A 21,951-nucleotide genomic window follows, 5' to 3' on the forward strand; every position below is an offset into this window, starting at 1 on the left:
TTTGTTGAACCGATTGTCGAAGCATTTTTTCCACAACGGCCGAGGTACCTCCAAAACATGAGATTTGAACTCGTAATTTATTTTCGATCTGCGGAACACTTCTGGCAACCAATGCTGGTGTACCCACAGAGTATACCCTGGTATGTTCGAACATTTATTATAGTTTTGTAGTTGTAGGCTTACCAACTAATTTTTTCTACTTTTCAATGTTTTCCTCTTGTAAGTAACACGCTTTTCGACAGTATGAAATGCATTTGGAAATGTTTTATTGTATTTTAATACCCCATGTAAGTATTTTCAATAAATAAATACAATTTATGATAATTTTCTTCTTAATGTCTCTTTATGGTGAACGGTTTCCTTGGCAAGTACCACGATTTATCGAGTTGAACAAAGACTACCTTTTTGTTAAAAAATCTATTGAAAAATTCATTTTTGCTATCTTTAGATTGTACAGATTGTCCCTGTAAAAGTTTACGGATTGTTAACTATTGGCATGAGCCGCCTCTGGCCTTCAGATAATAGTGTAGAATTATTTATTCTGTCAAACACACTACATGGACATACGTAATCATCCATTAAATATTCATAATGTTCGAATGCATAATTTGGAAAATATACTTAAATTTAAGTTCTAGTGTCGCAACTTTAAGTGCCTATAACTCAGAAAAGGAGGTGTCGCATAAGAAAATTTTTATTATTTTCATCAAGTACCGGACAACCCTGTATTTATTATAACCGAATCATTGTCAAGACGAGAGATAAATAATTTCAAAAAGATAAAAATTAATAAACTAATTAATTAAATTAAGTATTGAAATGCATCTTTTTCTTATGTTATAAATGGTTTTCGAACGATAGAGGGAATGCGCGAATACAATAGGAATCTGGCTAGATACCGAAAGGCAAAAGGCCAAATTTAAGAAGACTGAAGAAGTAGACAATATGATTTTTATATTATTTTATATTTGCGTAAAGCGGATATTTTCGTCCGCCATATGCAACAACATTCCTAAGTACCAAACTTTTTTTTCACTTTTAATTCAATGGTTTATACTGTCAATAGAAAGTAATAGAAAGTTTGTGTTTACTTATGTTCACTGTTAATGACATTAGGGCAAAGATCAATTTGATAGCGAAGTGATTGAGATCAATGTATCAGTATGTGGTAAATTAATTCTTCTTTTCATTGAAACAGAATTTTTTTTTAATTAAAAAGAAACTTCGAGCTTGTTAGACTTAAATTAAATCGAGATTAACCTATAAATAAGTCGTTTTCTGACCTTTGACTAAACATTGTAATTGATGTTAAACAGTAACCAAACGGAATACATTAATCATTTAAATTATAAAATTCAACAAAAATTTCCTGTATCGAAAAACGTTGTTTCTATGCTGGGATAAAGTTGAAACAAAAAGATTTATTTTAGATTCATTTTTACTATTTTTGTTATTCGGTATTGATTCAGATAAACATATATCCGATTAAGCAATTATAAAAATAAATAAAAGGTATTATGGATGGTTTCAAGATAAGACATATTGGAATTGGAAATATACTACAAGTTGTGTGGAAAACAAGATTTCATAACAATTATTATGTTAGCGGCGTCACAGCTCAGGTTATTGACCCTATAAATATGTAATAAATTTCTTTAATTTCTTATTTTTTATACCTTTTGATATATTAATGCTTCTAAATGTTCTTGATTCTTTTGTGTTATATTATATATTATTTTGAAAAAGACTGAAGTTAAGTCGAAACCTTATTTTTTATCAATCCCTCAAAAATTATTAAAAAAATTAGAGACCTAAAATCAAGACCATTTAGAAGCATTGAATATGTAATTATAATTTTTTCAAATTTTGCAAATAATGCAAAGAACTGCAATCTGATTACAGTTTTCTAGTCACAATTATTTACGAGTGTAGTTCGATAAATACTCCCCCAGATGTAGCCAGTACGAGGATGGTCCTGACCTGACTTAAAGATGACGGTAGTTGCTTGAAAAATGCCATTGTATTAAAAAGTACACAATCTATCCAGCATATTCAGCTTTGTAGTAGTATTTGGCTCTACTTGAAAGACCCATACAATCGCACATTGTTTTAGTTTCGGTTTCATATGCAGATCCATGATTCGTCGTTTGTCATGATCTCATAGAGTTCTTTTGAAGCACCGCGATTCAATTTTTTTAGTATTTCTTCGTACCAATCGACACCAGCTTGTTTTTTGAGCAAATTATGCTTAATGTTCATGCAATATTGAATGCATACGAGTGGAACTAATGCCTCAATCTCATGGTATCTCTCACGACGATTTGTAATATCAATTTTCCTTTCCGACCAGTTATGAAATTGATAGAAGTATTACATATATGCAAATGTATTGTGTTTCTTATGTTATAAATGGTTTTCGAACGATAGAGGGAACGCGCGAATATAATATGAATCTGGCTAGGTACCGAAAAGTAAAAGGCCAAATTTAAGAAAACTGAAGAAGTAGACAATATGATTTTTATATTGTTTTATATTTTAGGTTATATTAGTGTTTTTCACTTATGAAAATGATAGATTGAACACTCATTTTTACGTAAGAAAGTAGCTTATTTCACACGGAGGATGATAATTCTCTACCGTGGCTGAGCAGTTCATAGATGACTCTGCAACTAATAAACTAATGACTGCTAATAAAATAATGAATGCTATTAGCTACTCAAGCACATTAAATAAAGAAGCTGCAAATAGAAACATTGAGCATAGTGTTGAACAAAATGCTCAACAGCATACTGCAATAATATATAATAATAATAATACAATAATAATATAATACTGTTATAATGAAAACTTTATATTCAACTTTTATAACTTCTCAGAAAAAAAGTAAAACAAAATAATTAATAATTATTTAGTTCTTGTTAGGTATCTAATATAGTTACAAAAAATTTATTGTTCTATTGGTTCTTTTTCTGTTCTTTAGTTATAAAATATTTCATAATCATTCTTTTCGTTTTTGTCATCTCTACTATTACAAAATAAAAAATATTTTTTAGACTATTTAAAAGTTGTTCGTTCTGTATTCATTTACATACCGAAAGTTGCGTTTTGAGTGTTCCATGTAGTGAAAGTGACAGTTACGTACACTTTCGGGACACTCTAGAGTAGACAAATTCTTTTTTAAATGTCACTCCAGCCACTTCAATGTTGACAGGTTCACTTCGATGATTTCGCATAACTGTCTTCCACCACTAATACCGATCAATCAACAAATTCTATCGAAGACACAAACACATTTACAGAGATTCCATCAACATCTAGTAGAGACGTACATATTCCATCGGCATCCAATACTATATTAATAATTGTCTTGAAGGCACAATCGACATTAATTTTTGCTAATAATTAATAAATTAATATTGACATTGCACATATCATTATGTATATTATATTGTTCAATAAATAAAATGTTTATAATTCCAACAAAGTAGCACTTTCAGTCCTTGGCATACAAATAACTGTTGTAGGATTTTTTAACTTTTCAGCATACGTGTTTATATACTTATCAACACGTGTGCTGAAATACATTTCAACACATGTGTGATATTGTTTAATTAACTTTCTTATTAAAAAAAAACTTTTTTTTGAAGAATTTTTGACGTGGTCGTAGGAAAAATAGTGTACACAACTCGTTGTAAAGTGTATTTCGCACTCATTACGTTTCAGTAACTAGTACGAAATGTAGTACTTTCCAAACTCGTTATGTAATATACAGCCGATTTTGGACGACCTTCACGAAATTGGTTGGTTTAATCCACTTCAAAAGTCATAGAAAATCATCGCACGCAAACGTTCCACTTTTTGACAACCCAAATAGCACTCGTATGACATGTTGTGAGTACGTTCACCATTAAAAATGTCATATTTGACATATTCACATCAGTGTTGCCATATCTCCAAGCTTAATTAGCCTACCTCGTATTATATATTTGTAGAATTTTTAGAAAAATACGGTAATTATTTTTGTTATGTCCCGCAATAAGATTGATTTAATAAAATTTTGTTTATTAAATTATTTATATTCAATTAAGCTTTCTGCATTGGTTATTATTGGGACATCCGGTTTATGTACTTATTTCAGGAACAAACAGGGAATCAAGAATTTCGTAATTTGTGGGAGTTGATAAATTGTCCAAATAGTGAAAGAAATAATTCAATTTATTCGTTTATATAAAGTATCTAACAGAAATAAATTTTCACGTACATCTGACAATTAAAAATGTATCTCTACCTAAATATTTTTGTATCAAATTATGTAAGCTCGGGCAGCTAATGTTTGATCACCTAATTGTCAACATCACAATTAGATCTAATCATTTCAACCAACAACATTAGGAAAAATTTAATTTCGTAGCTGGTACGTAATTTTTTACATTCACTTCAATAGATATCCTTGAGTCGTGTACGAAGGAAGAAGAACCAAAAACAAGAGTTTATAACAGAAAGTTTTCTTAGAAGTTCGCTACTTTGAAATGGCAACGCTGCTTTACTTGACAACCCATTTAACAGCTGATAGTTGCTTATAGGTTTCCAGATTGTACTTTGATTGGAAAGACCCTGGAAAAATAATGATTATTGTCTTTATTTAACTCAAGGAAATGTGGTAGCCATGCAATTAGACCTCCCCGACCAATCCACATTAGGAAAAATGTTATTAAGATGATTTTTTACATCATTTAGGAAGTGGAAAGGGGCTCCATCGTGTATGAACCACATGTCTCTGCGAAAGTTTAGAGGAATATGACATAACATGAGTAGGAAATCATTTTGGAGAAATTCTAAGTATCACTAATCATTCGGGATGTTGATTCTTTGTTTGACCGTCTCGTGTGAAACCAGCTTCATCAGTAAACAGATACGTTAAATTGTAGGGACATTTTGCGTGCGCTAGTTGTGGGATTAGCATCAACTGCATCTAATGCATAATGGTTCACTTAATTTTTGTAGACAAACCGCAATCAACACTAACAAAAGTTCTATACTACGGTAAACTTCTGCCCGGAAAGCGTTCATGAAAAATAATTATTAAGTTTTCTTTATGCCAGTAATATTATCTTAGATAGTATGTAGTACAAATGTTTATTTATTTATTCATTAGTGCTCCAAGAAATGTTTGATTGTGTGGTAATATCTCCTGTAAGTGTTTTTAATGAATAATTACAATTTATGATAATTTTCTTCAGAATGTCTCTTTATGGCGAACGGTTTCCTTGGCATGTACAACGATTTAAAAATCTACATATCTCCTAAACCATAAAATTTATCGAGTTAAACAAAAAGTAGCTTTTTGTTAAAAAATCATTTTTGCTATCTTTAGATTGTACAAGTTGTCCCTGTAAAAGTTACGTATTGTTAACCTTCAGATAGTAGTGTATAATTATTTATTTTATCAACATGAACATACGTAATCATCCATTAAAAATTTATAATACATAATTTATAAAATATACTTAAATATTAGTTTTGATTTCGCTACGTTAAAAGCCTATAACTAGGGGTCGTATGAAGAAAATTTTTTATGTCACGGCATTATTTTCCCGTCATCTACTCACTCCCGAATTTTCTTGATCAAGTCCCGAAGCATCCTGTTTAATCTCGAGGTGAGATTTGGCTGCTGTCCCCTTTAACTTTTGTTTGATTGTATCCTTCATTAGTTTCCGTATTTGTAGACCAATAAATATTCCCTTTTTTGAATTTTTGCCTCGCTGGGTTTGGGCAATTTCTCTTTCACGTATAAGAATCCACTGCCATCTTCAGGCATAGCTTTTGCAAAATTTTCCATCGGGTCGAGCTTGATATGCAACGGTGGTGTTAGGGTTTACTAAAAGATCATTCTTCTGCCTTGGAGTAAATGATCTACGCTTGGGTCATACTTTTTATGTGAAGTAACTTTTTATGTATCTACTGTCCTATTTGCAAATGAAACAGCAACATTTTATGTAACCCAAGCTGTAACCAAAGCAAAATAGCAGTTTTCTAAACATGTTCACTGTATGTAATTCTTCCAAGAAGGAACTTCATGTTTTCGTAAGACTTTTTTCATATCAGAACCATGGACAACCTGCACTGAAGGGCATTTGTTTCAGTTCTATAGCAACACTGCTTTCGAGCTAGCTTTTAAGCAAGCAATGACAAATCTAGAGACTCGAATCATATTTAAAACCCAATAAACTCATCACTACTGGAATGTTATTACAAGACTAAAACTAGATAATCTGCTTTAGAAAAGTAAGGTTTCATTTTATCGTTACGATGTAGGAAAAAAGAAATTTTCGAACCAGAAGAAAGTGAATTCCAGTCGTTCAATCTGGACCCCAAAAGCTCAGCTTACTTTTTAGACAAATTTAAATCACGTAGTAAATCGTTTAAATCAATAAATGCGGTTCTTTTGAAGTAGAAGGTACATAACTTTAGACACTTTCTTGAGATACTTTATCGTGTTGACAAAGAACAAATTCCGGTCTAAAAATAGAATCCTGACTTTTTGCCTGATTTGCAAGCTTTGGCTCAGGCAGTTCGGCACTATGTAGGTCTGTTGGCAGATGACAAGTTTGGGAACTGGACAATGGGTTTGGACTTGCTAGTGACGCCTTTTGTACATGATTTTTTGGTTCCGTCCTAATCATTCGTATACCAAAAGGCAAATGTTTAGATTCTTGTTTAGCCCAACCTAATAGAAGTTAAATGCAATCGTTAAGGGGGCTTTACACCCTACGATAAATCGATTTATTGCTCCAACAAATCGAAAGAATAGTGCACTGGTTAAACGCTACGATAAATTGTAACAATTTCTTGTCAAATGTCACTTTACCTACCCCAGTAAAGCTTTACCATCGAGGAAGTAGTGTTGCTGTCGCTGTACATCGGTTGTTTAGTGAGAAAGGTGAAGAAGCCACGAAAATCAAGAACACAGTGGAGCCGGGAGTGGTTGCTAAAGAGAAAGGATTTCTCTAATCTTAACTTATTGAAAGAATTACAAAATGAACCAAATGACTGGCGAAATTAATTGAGAATGGACGAAGAGACCTATGTTGAACTGCTAAGTTTAGTCTCTCCGTTTATTGCGAAAAGTGATACTGTTATGAGGAAAGCGGTATCTCCCCACGAAAGACTCTCAGCTATCTTACGATTCCTTGCCACTGGAAGAAGTTTGAAGTACGCAACGCGTTAATTTTTTTTACCACAGTGTTTCTATCTGCCAACGGATCAATATATGCTAGGTTTTTTTTCCTGTCGGAGTATTATTTGCTCTTAACGAGCCACAAACAGGGAAAACTTCTATACAGTTCTATGAATTCAATTAAAAATTCACGAGGTGTTTGTTTACTTGCATTTTCCATGATTGCCGGCCGAACACAAACTCTGTCACTTTGCAGCTCAAAAGCAGATTGGACACTGAGTGAAATCGTAGCGATAAGTTGGTGCAACTGTTTACACGTTCCAACACATCGTTTCCAGAAATTGATACCGGCCGGCTTCAACCATCCACTCCAACTCCAATCCCAATAAATCGCTACAATCTACCATTTACACGCAACGATAAATTGTAACAATCTGATCGTTACGATAAATTGCTACGATTTATCGTAGCGTGTAAAGCCCCCTTTATACAGTCGCCTGAATTGAGTTATTCAAACAGAAACACGTAAATGAGGTCAGAAAAAAATATATAGCTGTCATAAAAAAAACGTGTCGTCTGCAGTGACAAAAATGCAAAATTGTGAACGAATCTGATCGCTTAAATTGGGTAATAGATTCCTTTCCTTACCTTAGTGTCTCATGTTATGATGCTAGAACGAATTTATTAAATTAGTATAATGTTATTGATTCTTGATAACTATGCAAAATTCCAGATTAATCAGACGTTTTGAAGTGCTCGTAAATCCAGTCCAAATTTTCCGTTATATAGAATGAGTCGAGTTTTTATTTGTAAATAAACTAGACATCGACAATTAGTTATAAGATGTGGTAAAAAATCTTGTAACATCCTCAAAATTAGTTGGGTTATATTGAAACACTTAGAAAGGAACTGTTATAAAATGAAAGTTCCTTAAATTCCTATAAAAATGATCTGTTGTCCTTTTTTTACCAGGCTGTAAAATTGTCTTATTATTACTGTAGTATTGGAAAACAAACTAAAAGTTGAAAATCATCGTAAAGAAAAGTATTAAAACACAAGTGTTTCTCAAGGTATCCATAACTTGTTTTTTTATCTTAAACTCAATTTTTTTTTTGGCTTCCGCCATCCCGTTTTAGTAGACAATTTTTTATTTAAATTATAATCAAAAGTGTGTACCTATTTTCAACATGTTATACAACACTTTTTACTCTTCTGGTTATATTTTGCATTTGTTTCCTGTACTAAATATTGACCCTAATAAATGATTCGGCTCTAACTTAAGCTTATTCGCGTGTAAAAGATAAAACAAAATATTAAAAAAAAGTAATTTCCCAACTACAACAATTTATTTACTTTAGATTTCTAATATAAACACGGTCGAATAATTACCTATCTCGTGTAATTCGATTTAATTCTACAGATGACTTAATCTATCTATATTCATTTTATTTATAACGTAAAGCGTATTCTATATAAAATTTTGGTATATACAGAAGAATGCGTCTGCTCTAACTCACTCGAAAGTTTTATTTTGATCCGATATCAACAAATATCGTATTCGGTTGATAAGGAAATTACCTGTAGTTATAAACATATTTTTAGGTTAAGTTCACAGAATACAAGTTCCATAGACATGCGTGTGCTATATTATTTTCGTTGGGGTACTTGCATTACATATTTTACTAAAATTGTGTGACATTAACATTGACGTTTGCAGGGCCGGATTAAGATTTATAAAATAATGACGGGGCCCCCTTAAGGAATTCGAAAACCCGGAAAAATTCACAAAATAATATCAATACGTTAGATTTGTGGTATCAACACATCAAAAAATACAGAATGATTTCCAAATGATGGCGCCCTCTTGGACCTGGGGCCCGGGGCTATAGCCCCCCCCAAGCCTCTAGCTTAATCCGGCCCTGGACGTTTGTTATATTTATATGAATTTAATTTTCTACCATTTCCATTCATGACCTAAGCATAAAATTTATACCCAAATAACGATTTTGATATTTAATAATGTAGTACATCTGATTAAAAGTTTTTATGTAGTATAAAATCGATTTCAAAAAATCAGAAACGAACATTTGAAAGATAAAAATATATCAAGTCCAACAAAAAATTTGATAATAAAACGGGTGCGATTCATAACTTCCTATAGTTCTTCCTATATCAATTTTGTTTTATCCACTATAGTTGTAGATACCTCATTTTATAAATTTATTATTTTTATTATGGTCAACCCATACAACCAATTTACTACATCGTGTCTGTCAAACCATGTTTCATCTGAAGAAGAAATTTGCTGAATATTTTCCTTTTTTAAACATTCGAATATATTCAAAATAACTTGCTGTGTTTGTGTATCTAAATCTTTATTATTAAATTCATATCTGTCTTTATTATCACTACACTCTGCTATTTCATGGTCTAAAGAACGCCTTCTATTTATTTAAAGGAATTTATGAATTAAATAAATCTCACCTGGCCACGCTACTGCTTATCGCAGACTTTCTGGCAGGAATTTTGAGGAAATTCTGTACATACGTCTTCACCCAATAGAAATGCATTTATGTTTACGATTCGATGTTTTCATTGGTAAACAGTGGAGATGATGAGTCCACGTGGACTGACGGTTTGTTAGATTTTATACGGGGAGTGAACATTATTTTTCTTTACTTAATTTGGTATGAGTGTCGTGCGTATTTATGAAATATTGATGGCTCCTCTCATAACTGTTTCTGCAATTAATATTGGAAGAACTATACTTTCAATGAACCGACTTCAATTTTAAGTTTTCGATCTAACATCTAAATCATTGTTTCGTTGTTTAGCAAACTCATACTTTTTTATTGTGAATCATTTTGATAATTTTGTACACTCTATACAGTTTCAAATTATTTTAATAATTCTGACAATTAACTTTAGTCTGCATAATCATTCAAATCATTTATTTCATTAGTGCACAAAACTATACTTATTACTTTTAAAAAAAATCGAGTGTTTTTTCCTAACTTTGATTTATCGCATTTTTAAAAACTATGAGATTAAATAACTTAAAACAGGATTTACCTTATAGTTTTAAAACTATAAAAATTGATGTACAACTTAGAGCTGGTAGGCGTTTGAACGATGTTGCCAGACTTTGAAATTAGTATGAACATTGAGAGAATGCAAAACAATCAGGTTATGTGGTATTATAAAAACATTTCGTCGTTAATTTTATAGATAAATACAATGAATACCTATATACGTACTTGACGATGGTCGTATTAAAATTTCTTTTGTTAAAATGTATATTAACACGTATAGTTTGCTTTCAAAAGCTTTTAAATGATATTTTTCGAGTTATAAACAAATACAAGGTTATGTATCACGAATTTATTTACAGATTTTATTTAGTATCATAAATAACTATAAAAAAACATTATGTCTGTATTGTTGTGTATGGCAATGAAACTTTGAGAATTTTACCCAGATACTTGGCATACTTACACGCAATTATTGTAAATATCCTACCTAGTTCGTGAAAGAACAGTACGAAAAGTCGGAAAACAAATTTGACACAGTTCTACAAACGTATAAGTACAAAATTACTAAATGATAAACCTCTCAATTGCCTAGAACTAAAAGCGCGACGGCCAACAATGTAAATTGTTGGCTGTTGTTGTTAAGCAACCAAGTCCAGCAGATTTTAATAAGAGCGAAGAATATGCAAAGGAAACTCTTATAAACAAAATTGACTAATAAGATAACATTAGAGAGGGAAGTAACAAAGAATCTACGTTTATTATTATAATTAAAATAGAGAAACATTCATTTTGTAAGACACCTGAAAACTATTTACATGATTAATTTTAGAAAATTGATGTTTTATAACTAAAGTAAAATTTATTTGGCGCGAAAGAGGAAAAACCATTGTTGTCACGTAGCAGATTGAAAAAGCCTTTCTAAGCTAAAAAAACCGTGAAATAGTCATCGGTGAAATAATACCATCATTGTTTGATGACAATTCACCTTCTCATACTTTGATGATACCCATGACTAAAATTTTTAAAGTTTCATTTGCATGAGAAAGATTTTCATTAGAAGAGGGCGTTATCTATTGCAGCCGGAAACGCCTGCAGACGACAACTATGATTTGGAAGGGTTAAAAAGTTCAGAACATCACTAGACTTAGTGTGTAGACTAAAAAAGAAATTTTGTTAAAAAATAGACATGATTATAGAAAAAATGTTTCTTAGAAACCTTTCAAAGAACCCTCGTAAATTGATGATGGGAAGTTGTATCTAATTGAACGAGAATAGTTCCAGAAGTACCTGGGCTGATCTCGAGATGGCGGTAGCTTCTGTATTAGAAAGTACACAATCTATACAGCATATGTTTAAACATTGAAGACACGATGTCGTTTAGTATTTGTTTGGCAGCCATCAATAATGAAAGTTTATAGTGGATTTATAAACATAGGAAAAATTGGTCATCGTTATGTGATACAAAATGTTTATTTGAAAGGCATTAGCCAAACCAATATAAAAGCTGATCTAGATTCTACTCTGGATGAGACTGCTCCTTAGTTATCAAGTTTAAACTAGGCCAGCATCGCAGTGGTTCACCAAATGCGGTGACGACTCCATAAATTGTTGAATAAAAGCGGTACTGGATGATCGTTGACTAAAAGTACGCGAGCTAGCAGATATAAGGCAAAGAACAATGAAAACAATGAACTGAACGGCTCCAAAGAAGGCAGAGACCGTTCCATCTGCAGGCAAGGTCATGGCGTCGGTTTTTTGGGTTTCGCGCGGGATAATTTTCATTGAATATCTTGAAAAAGAAAAAACTATCAACGCCGAGTATTAAGCGAAATTATCGTAACGTTTGAGCGATAAATCCAAGCAAAAACGGCCGCATTTGGCTAAGAAGAAAATGTTGTTTCGTCAAGACAATGCACCAGCTCACAAATCCGTTATTACGATATCCAAAATTAATGAATTAAAGCTTGAATTGCTATCCCATGCACCCCTCAGATTATTATCTGTTGCCAGATTTAAAAAAATAGCGCGGTGATCAAAGTTTTCCAACAATGGAGAGGTGATGTCGGCAGTTAAAGGCTACCTCATAAGTAATAGCGATTTTCATTATGTGAAAATTCTTACACCTCAATTAATACATGTCGTAACTTATTAAACAACCTGATCATAGAAAATCAGTGCTTAGTCAAAGGACAAGTACCAGAACTCGTCGCGGAGAGAGGTCGATTCGAGCAGATAGACTTGTTGTGTGTCTGGTGGAACTATGAAGGTTTAGTGTACTTCGAGATCATTCCAGATGGTCGAGGTATCTTTGCCGAGATATACAATGAACAGATGGAGCGAAAGTTACGTGGAATAAGTTCAAACAGCTTAGAGGTAATAATGCAAATGACAGTAGTTAGTCCGGACCTTGCACCGTCAGATTATTATCTCTTTAGATCAATGGGGAAATTCTTGCCCAACGAATAATAGTTATATCAAGAGCTTACTGAACGTTGGGTTAAAACCATACAATACGATGGATTATCCACCAACATTATTTATTGGATACCTCATGGAACTAAAGTTGATAACAGTTTTGCGTCGTCTTCCGCGTCAATAAATTGCCAACTTTCTCGCTTGAATATGAACCCAACTGGAATTTTATACATTTTATATCAAAATAACTTTTCCAAGATCATCTTTTTTTATAAAAAGTAAATAAAAAACGGATATGTTGACTTTAATTACTATTAGCCCGATTTTTCAAATGAAATATGGCAGTGGCACTTTAATAGCTACGTCCGTGTTGCGATTTTCTGGTAACGTTGCTAGTGAAGCGGTTCATCATCAAAATAACTGCAGTTAAAATATTGTGGCATAGTCCGGGGATCCGTTTTTCACTTAAATGTTAAATGCACTCACAAGGGATTGGATCAAAACTTAAACAACGTTTTGATTACATTAATTTCCGTTTGAATGTTTTCAAACCGCGAAGTTACTTTTCAAAGTTAATAAAACTTTATTTCCACTGTATTTGAATATTATTGTGGACATCACAACAAAGTTGTGAAATTTGTGGTATTCACATGTTTAGGATTAACTTCACTTTAATTAAATTTAATTTTTTTAATTGACGTATTGACAGAAAAAATTAATTTTCATATGTTGTTATCTATTATCGAAATAAGACAGTTATACAAAAAATTTGGATTATATTTGTGTTACAAGAAAATTTTAGTCATGCACATCAACATAATTTTTCCTTTCGTGTATTAGATTCCGTTCCAAGGATTTTTGAATCTTTATAATTGAATTTATGGTTTTTTTGATATTGCAAGGTTCGTTAATGCAGTTTTATTTTTTTTTTATCGTATTGATGCCCTTTAAATCTATTTTCTAAATACTGAGATGTCTGCCCTATGTAGACAGCGTCACAATTAGTATAAGGCACTTGATATATAAAATTAATGAATTTTGTAATTTTTTTTAGCAGCCACCGATATAACTTATGTTTCGAACTCGATTTCCTTGTTCAGTTTTAAACCATTTTATACTCCTTATTTACAATAAACAAAAATAATCCAAATATTATAAAATTAAATTCAACTTACCGATGATACACGCACTGATATCATATATAAAAACCTTCTGGTTCAAAGAAAAAAAGACACTAATTTATTGAATTATCGGTTCTATTGGAGCAGTAGGTAAATATATTGTGTAAATAGTTTTTTCATTGGTAGAATACGCCGGTGACTGTGACGACGCAGATATAAATATTCGCGCGCGTTGCTCTGTATACTTTTCCGAATATTTTTCAAAATCGAAGTATGTGATAAAATAATTTAATCTCCACGAGATATATATCTCTCTTAAGATAAGCTTTTATTATCGAATAATATGTTTTTGATTTTTTCATCGCGTCTAAACGTTTCAAGTGCTTTTTAATTATGAATGTATGTAAACATCGAAAATGGCTGATGTCGACATAACCCAGGTGGTCTCAAAATTAAATAAATCAATTCACCAATTTGCTTTTTAAAAACAATTTATTTAGCAAACTGAGGATTTAATCATTTAAAGTTACAAGTGGTTACGCTAATCTGACTGGAGTACTATACTCCATTCGGAAAGAGTTGTAGAGTAATAAATCAATCCCTCTCCTGGCCACCATAGCCGTAGTTACATTTTAAAAACAATCTATTATTTTATTTTATTAAACCTCAGCAAATGAATCCAACATTTATTTTCTAAGAAATTTATTGCATCAAGTTTAAATTACCAAATATGTTTACTTATCGGCCAAAACAATTCCTTTGGGAATGATGTAGACAGGCAAATATTTCACGCCCTTTATAGTATATACCTATACCAGACAGGTTAATTTGTAAATCTGTTTTTTAGGTTCATTTTGCAAGATTGTAATAAAAGATTAAAATATGAGGTATATCTACTTAAATGGTTATTGACAAGTTTCAGTTTAAGAAAAAGTCCTATAAAAGAAAATTCCCAATACACAACTGCATTTCTAGCGCACTGTTTGTCACAGAAACGTTTAAAAAACTTTAGTGAATATTTAATATGTCGACCTTTGGAAACTATACTCCATAAAGTGAAGACGCACGCACTCTCTATTAACAAGGAAACCCATGGGTTTAAATGTAAATCTTCTTCTTTTAATGCTTATCTATTAATGGATGTTCGCGACCACATTTTTCATGGCTTCTCTATCTCTAGCGGTATGGATCAATGTCTGAATATCTTGTATACCCGTCCACTGCCTCACGTTCCGCAACCATGACATCCTCTTCCGTCCCAATCCTCTCTTACCTTCAATCTTGCCCTCGACTATCAGCTGAAGGAATTGTTATTTATGGCCTATGCAATCTTTCGTTTCTTCACGATGTTAAAGAGTTTGCGGTCTTTATTGATACGCCTGAATCCTCATTCCAAACTTTGGTAGTCCGTGGTATCTTCAGGATTCTACGATATACCGTCAGAAGCACTGACCAAACGTAGCACCGCACAAGTCTCAGTCTAAGATCAAGATCAAAGTCGGTACATGTAAATACATTTTTAAATTTTATGAATGTACTTAAATGTATATGGTGTATTAAAATATCAGTACCCTTCAGTGTATGTGTGGATGATCTAACAAGTATGTGTTCGAAGATGACAGCTCTAGGAAAATCAACGGTCTATAAACTTCTTAAGGAAAGGAAAACAAGTGGATGTTTAAGTGGTCCAAAGTCTCGGTCAGGAAGGCCGAAGGTTTACATCGATGAAGATTACAAAAAATTTTGGCGTCCTTTTTGAAAGACGGATGGCCACCAGTCAGCAGAAATAAGCTTTGGCAGATTCTTTTTGTTGGGAAAAACAACGTAAAATTCATATTTAAAAGATTCCGAAGAAATCGTGTGTGTTATTTATGGACGATTAAGAAACTCTACGAAAAACTATTTTTTATTTGGACGAGACTTGGGTTAACGAGGGCCACACTGTAGGAAAAATATGGCAAGATAAGACTGTTAACAATTTTAGACAAGCTTTCTTGGAGGGACTATCAACAGGATTGAGAGCTCCATCAGGGAAAGGGAGACGGTAACACATATTGGCAGGGACAGTGGTTGTTTTGATGGTGGCCTACTGTTATTTGAATAAAAAAAAACCGGTGACTATCCCGAGGATATGAATGCAGACGCCAGTTACCACTCGAGACAAGTTTAAAGTCTACCTACGACGGCATGGAGAAAAAAAGACATTATTAACTGGTTAATACAAAAAAATATTACATTCAACAATGACTTGGTGAAAAACGAACTTTTGTCAATTGTCAAAATAAATCAAAATCCCCACAAGAAATATAATATTGATGAAGTGGCAAGAAATCGCCAAATTACTATTATTCATCCACTAGTTCTTCGGAATAAAATATTGCAAATATGTACATACTTTAAATAGGTTACAGGAAATATTTGCAGACTGTTGTATGTAATATAGTAATAATTAAATAAAAATAATTGTATATTGTATATTAAAAAGCAATAATAATATTTTATTAATTACGAAAAACTCATTACAACGGCTATTATGGTAAGGGTCTTCTTAGTTTTGGGGAGATTCGGAGGTGGGTGTGAAAGTATTAAAATAGAGAGAGAAATAAAGATTTTGGAAAGAAAAGGATGACCAATCGGATTATCAAGGTAACCACATACATTTTAGTACGGTGAATTATGGGGAAAATATATCTCTGTCCAGTTACTTATTTATCATTGGCATATTTAAATATTCCAAATTTTGGAGGTAAAGTGCCGTACTAAAAATTTCAGGGTTTTGCATTTATGATGAGCATTTATTACTCTACGCTCTTTCCAAATAGAGTATAGACGAATATCAAATTGAATAAACCCAGTATTAGTTTAACAGGCTTCTTTATATATAAGTTCTTATCTTATACAATAATAATTTTAAAATTAGATAAATATATTTATGGTTCATTATAGTCACATTAATAATAATTAATAAATAATTGAAGACGATAACTTAATGGGGTTGTAGTTAAATCTATAAAACTGAGAGAAATACTAAACACAGACAATTTATAGTGACGATAAATTAATGAGGTTAGAATTCATAATAATAAATAAGTAATTGATGATGATGCGCCGCTGTGAAAAGGATTGTTTTGGATTACTTATCTTTAAGATTAAATATTTGAAACGATACTTCTGTTAATGTTGTATAGGATTGTAGAAAATGCGATGTTGTCAATTTTATGATATTAATCGCATTTAGGGCCGGTTTTCTCAATTCACTCCTATCATAATCGAGCGATCACCATTTCATTAGCGGCGATATGGAAATTTTAGATTCTCATGTACCTTTTCTCTCGCAAGTTTGTAACACAAGCGATTAGTTATGGCAACACCGGTATATTAGCGTATCTTGTCAAAATAGTTTCTAGTTTTGTACTTGTGCTGTCAATTAAAAGCAAAGAATTCTATTCTAACCTAAAATCATTTTTTAATAGTAGAAATTTATGTGCAACATGAATGCAGTCAATGAATCCAATTATCCTAGGAACATTACATTTTAAAAATAACCTCAACATTTCAAATTTACATTCAATATGCAATAGAAACTAGAGCGGAGAACACAACCACTAAACGGCTTCTAAGAACAACAGAAATGCGAACTCTGAGATCAATAACAGGACATTTACTCGATCGGAAAAAAAATGAAGAAATAAGAGACATGTGCGATATTCAGGATGTAGTAAGATGGACAAGGAGCCGCAGAAGAGAATGGAGAGACCATGTTGACAGAATGCCAAATGAACGGTTAGCAAAAATTGCAAAGGAAAAGAAACCAGACACAACTCGACCTCGGGACGACCACCTATAAGGTGGTATGAAAGCTGGTCCTCAGCATCCCAACTACTCCTGGCGAACTCTTGATGAAAATACAGGACCTAGTCCTAACGTAAGAAGAAGAAGATTCAATTGAGATTAAATCATAAGTCATTTTTCCTTACTTTCTTCAAATATAATTTTCTAATGTCAATAAGTCTTAGAAAAATCACAAAAAGTTGTTGCAGTGGAGTGATGGCTGTTTAAGCTACAGTACAGATCGACCAATATAGCTTTGCCTCTGAGATAAACAGAGAGAATTAGTGTGCGACAAAGACCGACTTCACCCTTTCACCGGGAAGTACAATCGTTTAGTCGAAACCGTTGATTGAATCATCGACGAAACAAATTTGGTATCGGTTGGCGATAACGATAACATAGTAAAGGATAGGAATCCCAACATAATTATTCATTCGCAAGTAGAATATAATTAAAGGAATTATGCATAATATGATAATCACTATCCATCACATAATATCCTTTCTAACTGATTGAATGTTCTATATTGTAATCCTAGTCAAAACTCATTTAAATAAAAGTTAAGGATTAAAACATATCGGATTATAAGCAAGTATGTGGGAAAAATGATTATTTAATGATTAAATTTTCAAGAATTTTTTGAGTACTATTGCCTATAGAATACTATAGACTATAATACGACTTTTCGACCACTGTTGACACATTCTCAGATTGGTTTTCGTCAGGTAATTAGTTCTTCGAATCCGGATAAATTACAATTTTCATCTTCCTGTTCTGATTCAGTGTCGCTATTCTCATCATTTAAATCAATAAACAGATCATCTACGATAATGTCTATTATGGGTTCGTTCCTCATGAAATCCTCCTCAAATTTCCACTGCTCTGGAGAAAATTCTTTGAAAAAATCGTCGCAACGTTGAAATTAAAAAAAATATATTTATTCGCAACATAGTCTTTGAGTTCGGTCCAAACCGATTCAATTGGATTCAAATCCGGATGATATTGTGGTAGCTGCACAACGTTATGATTTGTTGCTAGAAAAAGCTGATCTATTTCATACCGCTTAAATTTTGGCTTATAGTTCTTTATGAGGGCATATAATTCAGGCTTCAGCATCGTATTATTAAATGGAATATTTTTCTCTGATAACCATGATTGCATCTCGGCTTTTTTGGTCAATGTCGTTGGCATTTTGTCGATTGTTTATTATGATAAGGTGCATTGTCGATAACCACAACGCTCTTTGGCGGCATATTCGGAATCAACTGTTCTGACACCCATTTCTTATAATTATCAAAATTCATCTCATTATAATAATCACCTGTATTGCAATTCGATTTCCATCTATTATATAAGCATTAGGCACAAATCCATTTTCTCCACCTGTATGTATTATGATTAAACGTTACCCTTTACTAACAGGTTTTTTTAGACCATCCTCGGTATTATCACTCCAGTCTTTTTAGTGCGTGTTTCATCCATGTAAATATTAGATCGACCCTCTTCTCTGTAGGTTCGCATTTCTTTAAGAATTCTATTCTCAGTAGTCGAATGGGCTGGCGCTCCATTAATATTTTTATGTTCGTTTTCCTTTCCTCCATCGAAATCCAAGTTTATGAATGTTTCTTCTCTCGCTCAAAAATTAAATCATAACCATCAAGGCGGGCAACGCATTTGCACTAGTGAACTTGTTTTAGTGAGTGAAACACAGTGGATTTACGATCCATATTTTTTAAGTAAGTACCGTTTTGCGATTCCGCCGCCGCAACCCCAAGGTCGGCGTTCCGCACATGTGCGCTGGTTACCTACATCTCTTGTCTACGCGCTGATGCCATTACAGTCTGAGTGTTTAAGATCGTGTCCCGCCGATTGTGAAGTACGGGCTGTTATACGATTTCTTAATGCTAAAGGCGTAAAACCGATCGATATTCATCGTGAAATCTAATCTGTCAAGTTTTGTCAACGGACAAAACATTATGAGTGATCATCACTCAAAAAAGTGAAGTTTAAGCAAACAATTTCTGCCCAGAAAATCATGTGCACAGTTTTATGGGACAGAAAAGGAGTATTGCTAATGAGACAATCAAAGCAGCGTCTTATTGTGAGACATTGAACAATCTGCGTCGTGCAATCCAGAAAAAAAGACGTGGCAACTTGAGTAAGGGTATCGTTTTGCTGCATGACAACGCCCGTCCACATGTGGCTAATCGGACCAAAAATCTCATCAAACCTTTTCAATGGGAAACTCTAGATCTTCCCCTCTACAGCCCTGATCTGGCGCCCAGCGACTACCATTTGTTGCTGCACTTGAAGAGACACCTGGGCGGTCAGCGTCTCCAAGACAGTTGTGATACAGTGGTTAACAAGTCAGGCGGCAGAATTTTATGAGGAGGGTATTCAAAAACTAGTGCCACGTTATGACAAATGCCTCAATATTCACGGAAATTATGTAGAAAAGTACATTAAGGTACAGGCTTTCATGTAAAGATAAAATTAGTGCGATATCTTTGTACTTATTTTTTTAATTCCAAAACGGTACTTACTTAAAAAATATGCCTCGTATAAGAGGCGAAAGGTCCACTTAAATAGCTTGTCTGCTTGTTGCTCACATCAGTTCTAGTTCTCAAAAAAAAATAGATTTTTCTTCCAAAATACTAGATAATTGGTCCACCAACACTAATATATAAAAATATAATATATAAAAAAAAAACAAGGGAGAAGTTATAGAATCTCGCACGTGGCGCAAAAAAGGCTATTTACGGTACTACCTACATCTTGTTGGTAACTATCAGTACCAAAAAACTTCAATGCTGCCATTAAGTAAATGAAATCGTTTCATTTTAACATTTAGAGAGCATTAACAACTTTTAATAGTATATCAATTTTATATTTCCTTAATTTCTTATTTCTTAAACATATTGATATATTTTTCTAAATCTTCTTGATTTTAGGTCTCTTATGTTTCGAAATTAGTTTTTCTAAATGATTTTTGAAAGATAGATTAAATTGACGAATCAAAATATTTTGATAAAGACTTAAAGAAAAGTCGAAACGTCAATTTTCTCTATCTTTTAAAAATTATTTAGAAAAACTAATTTTGAAACATAAGGGACCTAAGATCAAGCAAATTTAAAAAAAATTATTTTATATTAGATGCCTAGCAGCTACATATTTGTAATAAGTTTATATAAATCAAAACTAAATAGAGTAAAACATTTCTTTCTACTTAGTCCACTCAAATTAGACGAAAACTAACCAGTCAATTCCGATGTAATTTGGCCGTCTGAAACCGAATTCGAATTACGGCAGTCTAGAAATTGGGGGGAGGGGTAAATATTGACATATATATACTAAAAATCGCTGTTTTTGCACCTATTTCCCTATTTTGATCTTAAAATGAGTAACGTTTCATTCAGGTCCCAGGAATAAGTATACTTTGGAAATCAATATGAGGTAAATGAATATACTTTTAAAATTTCTGAGATTTTATTCTGTGAAAAAAATGCCCCAAAAGATAACTTGGGGACAGGTAATCTGTACTATACAACTTTTCAATCAATTTTTCCCCTAAAATCGTAACTTATTCGCCAAGGGATAGAAAGAAACGCTAAGACGCAATTACATCATTTTTCTAGACCCCTAGTGGTGAAAATATGCGTTAATCTCCAAAAAGGTTCGGACAAAAGTTGTCGAGAATTTTGTATGCTACAACTTTGATATTCACTATTTTTTCCGGAATAACCTAGTTTTCCAAAAAATGCAAGAAATGTGTTCTGAAATCTTCTGTGCGCCCTCTAGCGGCTTAACTATGCAACGTACGACAAAATATTCAATGGCAAAGTTAGAAGAAATGTCAATATCTCCGCCGCCACCCCATTTTCTAGACTGCAATAAGTAGAATTCGGTTTCAAACGGCCAAATTACATCGAAATTGACTGCTCTCTTTGGTGTGGGGAAAATTTCTCTGGAAAATGTCTAATTTGAGTGTATAAACTGTAGTCGAAATATTTTAAATTGTTCATCACTGGAGGATCTCTTAAAACAACTCAATGGACCTATGAATCAATTTCTTCAGCATGTTCTAGTTCTTCCAGCAATCCAATGTAGAGAAGATCATCCATTACTACAATCCCTTAATTTTATTTTATATAATTTTTAATTGTGAGTATAATATGTAATTTTAAGTAACACCCGCTGTATACCCGCCTATGGAATCTTTTTATAAGATTATTTTATGATAATGATTCCGATTTAAAAATGAATAGTTGTAAAAGAGAGTGTGGAAATACAGAGAAGTGAAATAAAAGGTTAAGTTGACACATTCGTTTAGTTTTACTCAAAACTAAATTATTCATTCAGAATATCAATGAAGGCA

At 32.7% G+C, this 21,951-nt stretch overlaps 1 protein-coding gene across 2 annotated transcripts in view; it reads right to left on the reverse strand.

Annotated features, from left to right (window-relative positions):
• Positions 1-14,000, reverse strand: part of LOC130444833 (lutropin-choriogonadotropic hormone receptor) — a 55,368-nt gene extending 41,368 nt beyond the window's left edge. Inside the window, exon 1 of one of the 2 annotated variants that reach the window (XM_056780101.1) lies at positions 13,800-14,000. In XM_056780101.1, coding sequence (XP_056636079.1) covers positions 13,800-13,823 — 24 coding nt within the window. In that variant the 5' untranslated portion in view covers positions 13,824-14,000. Of the gene's footprint in view, positions 1-3,092; positions 3,150-13,799 lie in introns of those variants that run through there. The other variant, XM_056780102.1, reaches the window with a different exon arrangement.
• Between the last annotated feature and the right edge of the window lie 7,951 nt (positions 14,001-21,951).

Source organism: Diorhabda sublineata, chromosome 6 (genome assembly GCF_026230105.1).
Source record: "Diorhabda sublineata isolate icDioSubl1.1 chromosome 6, icDioSubl1.1, whole genome shotgun sequence".
NCBI lineage: Eukaryota > Metazoa > Arthropoda > Insecta > Coleoptera > Chrysomelidae > Diorhabda > Diorhabda sublineata.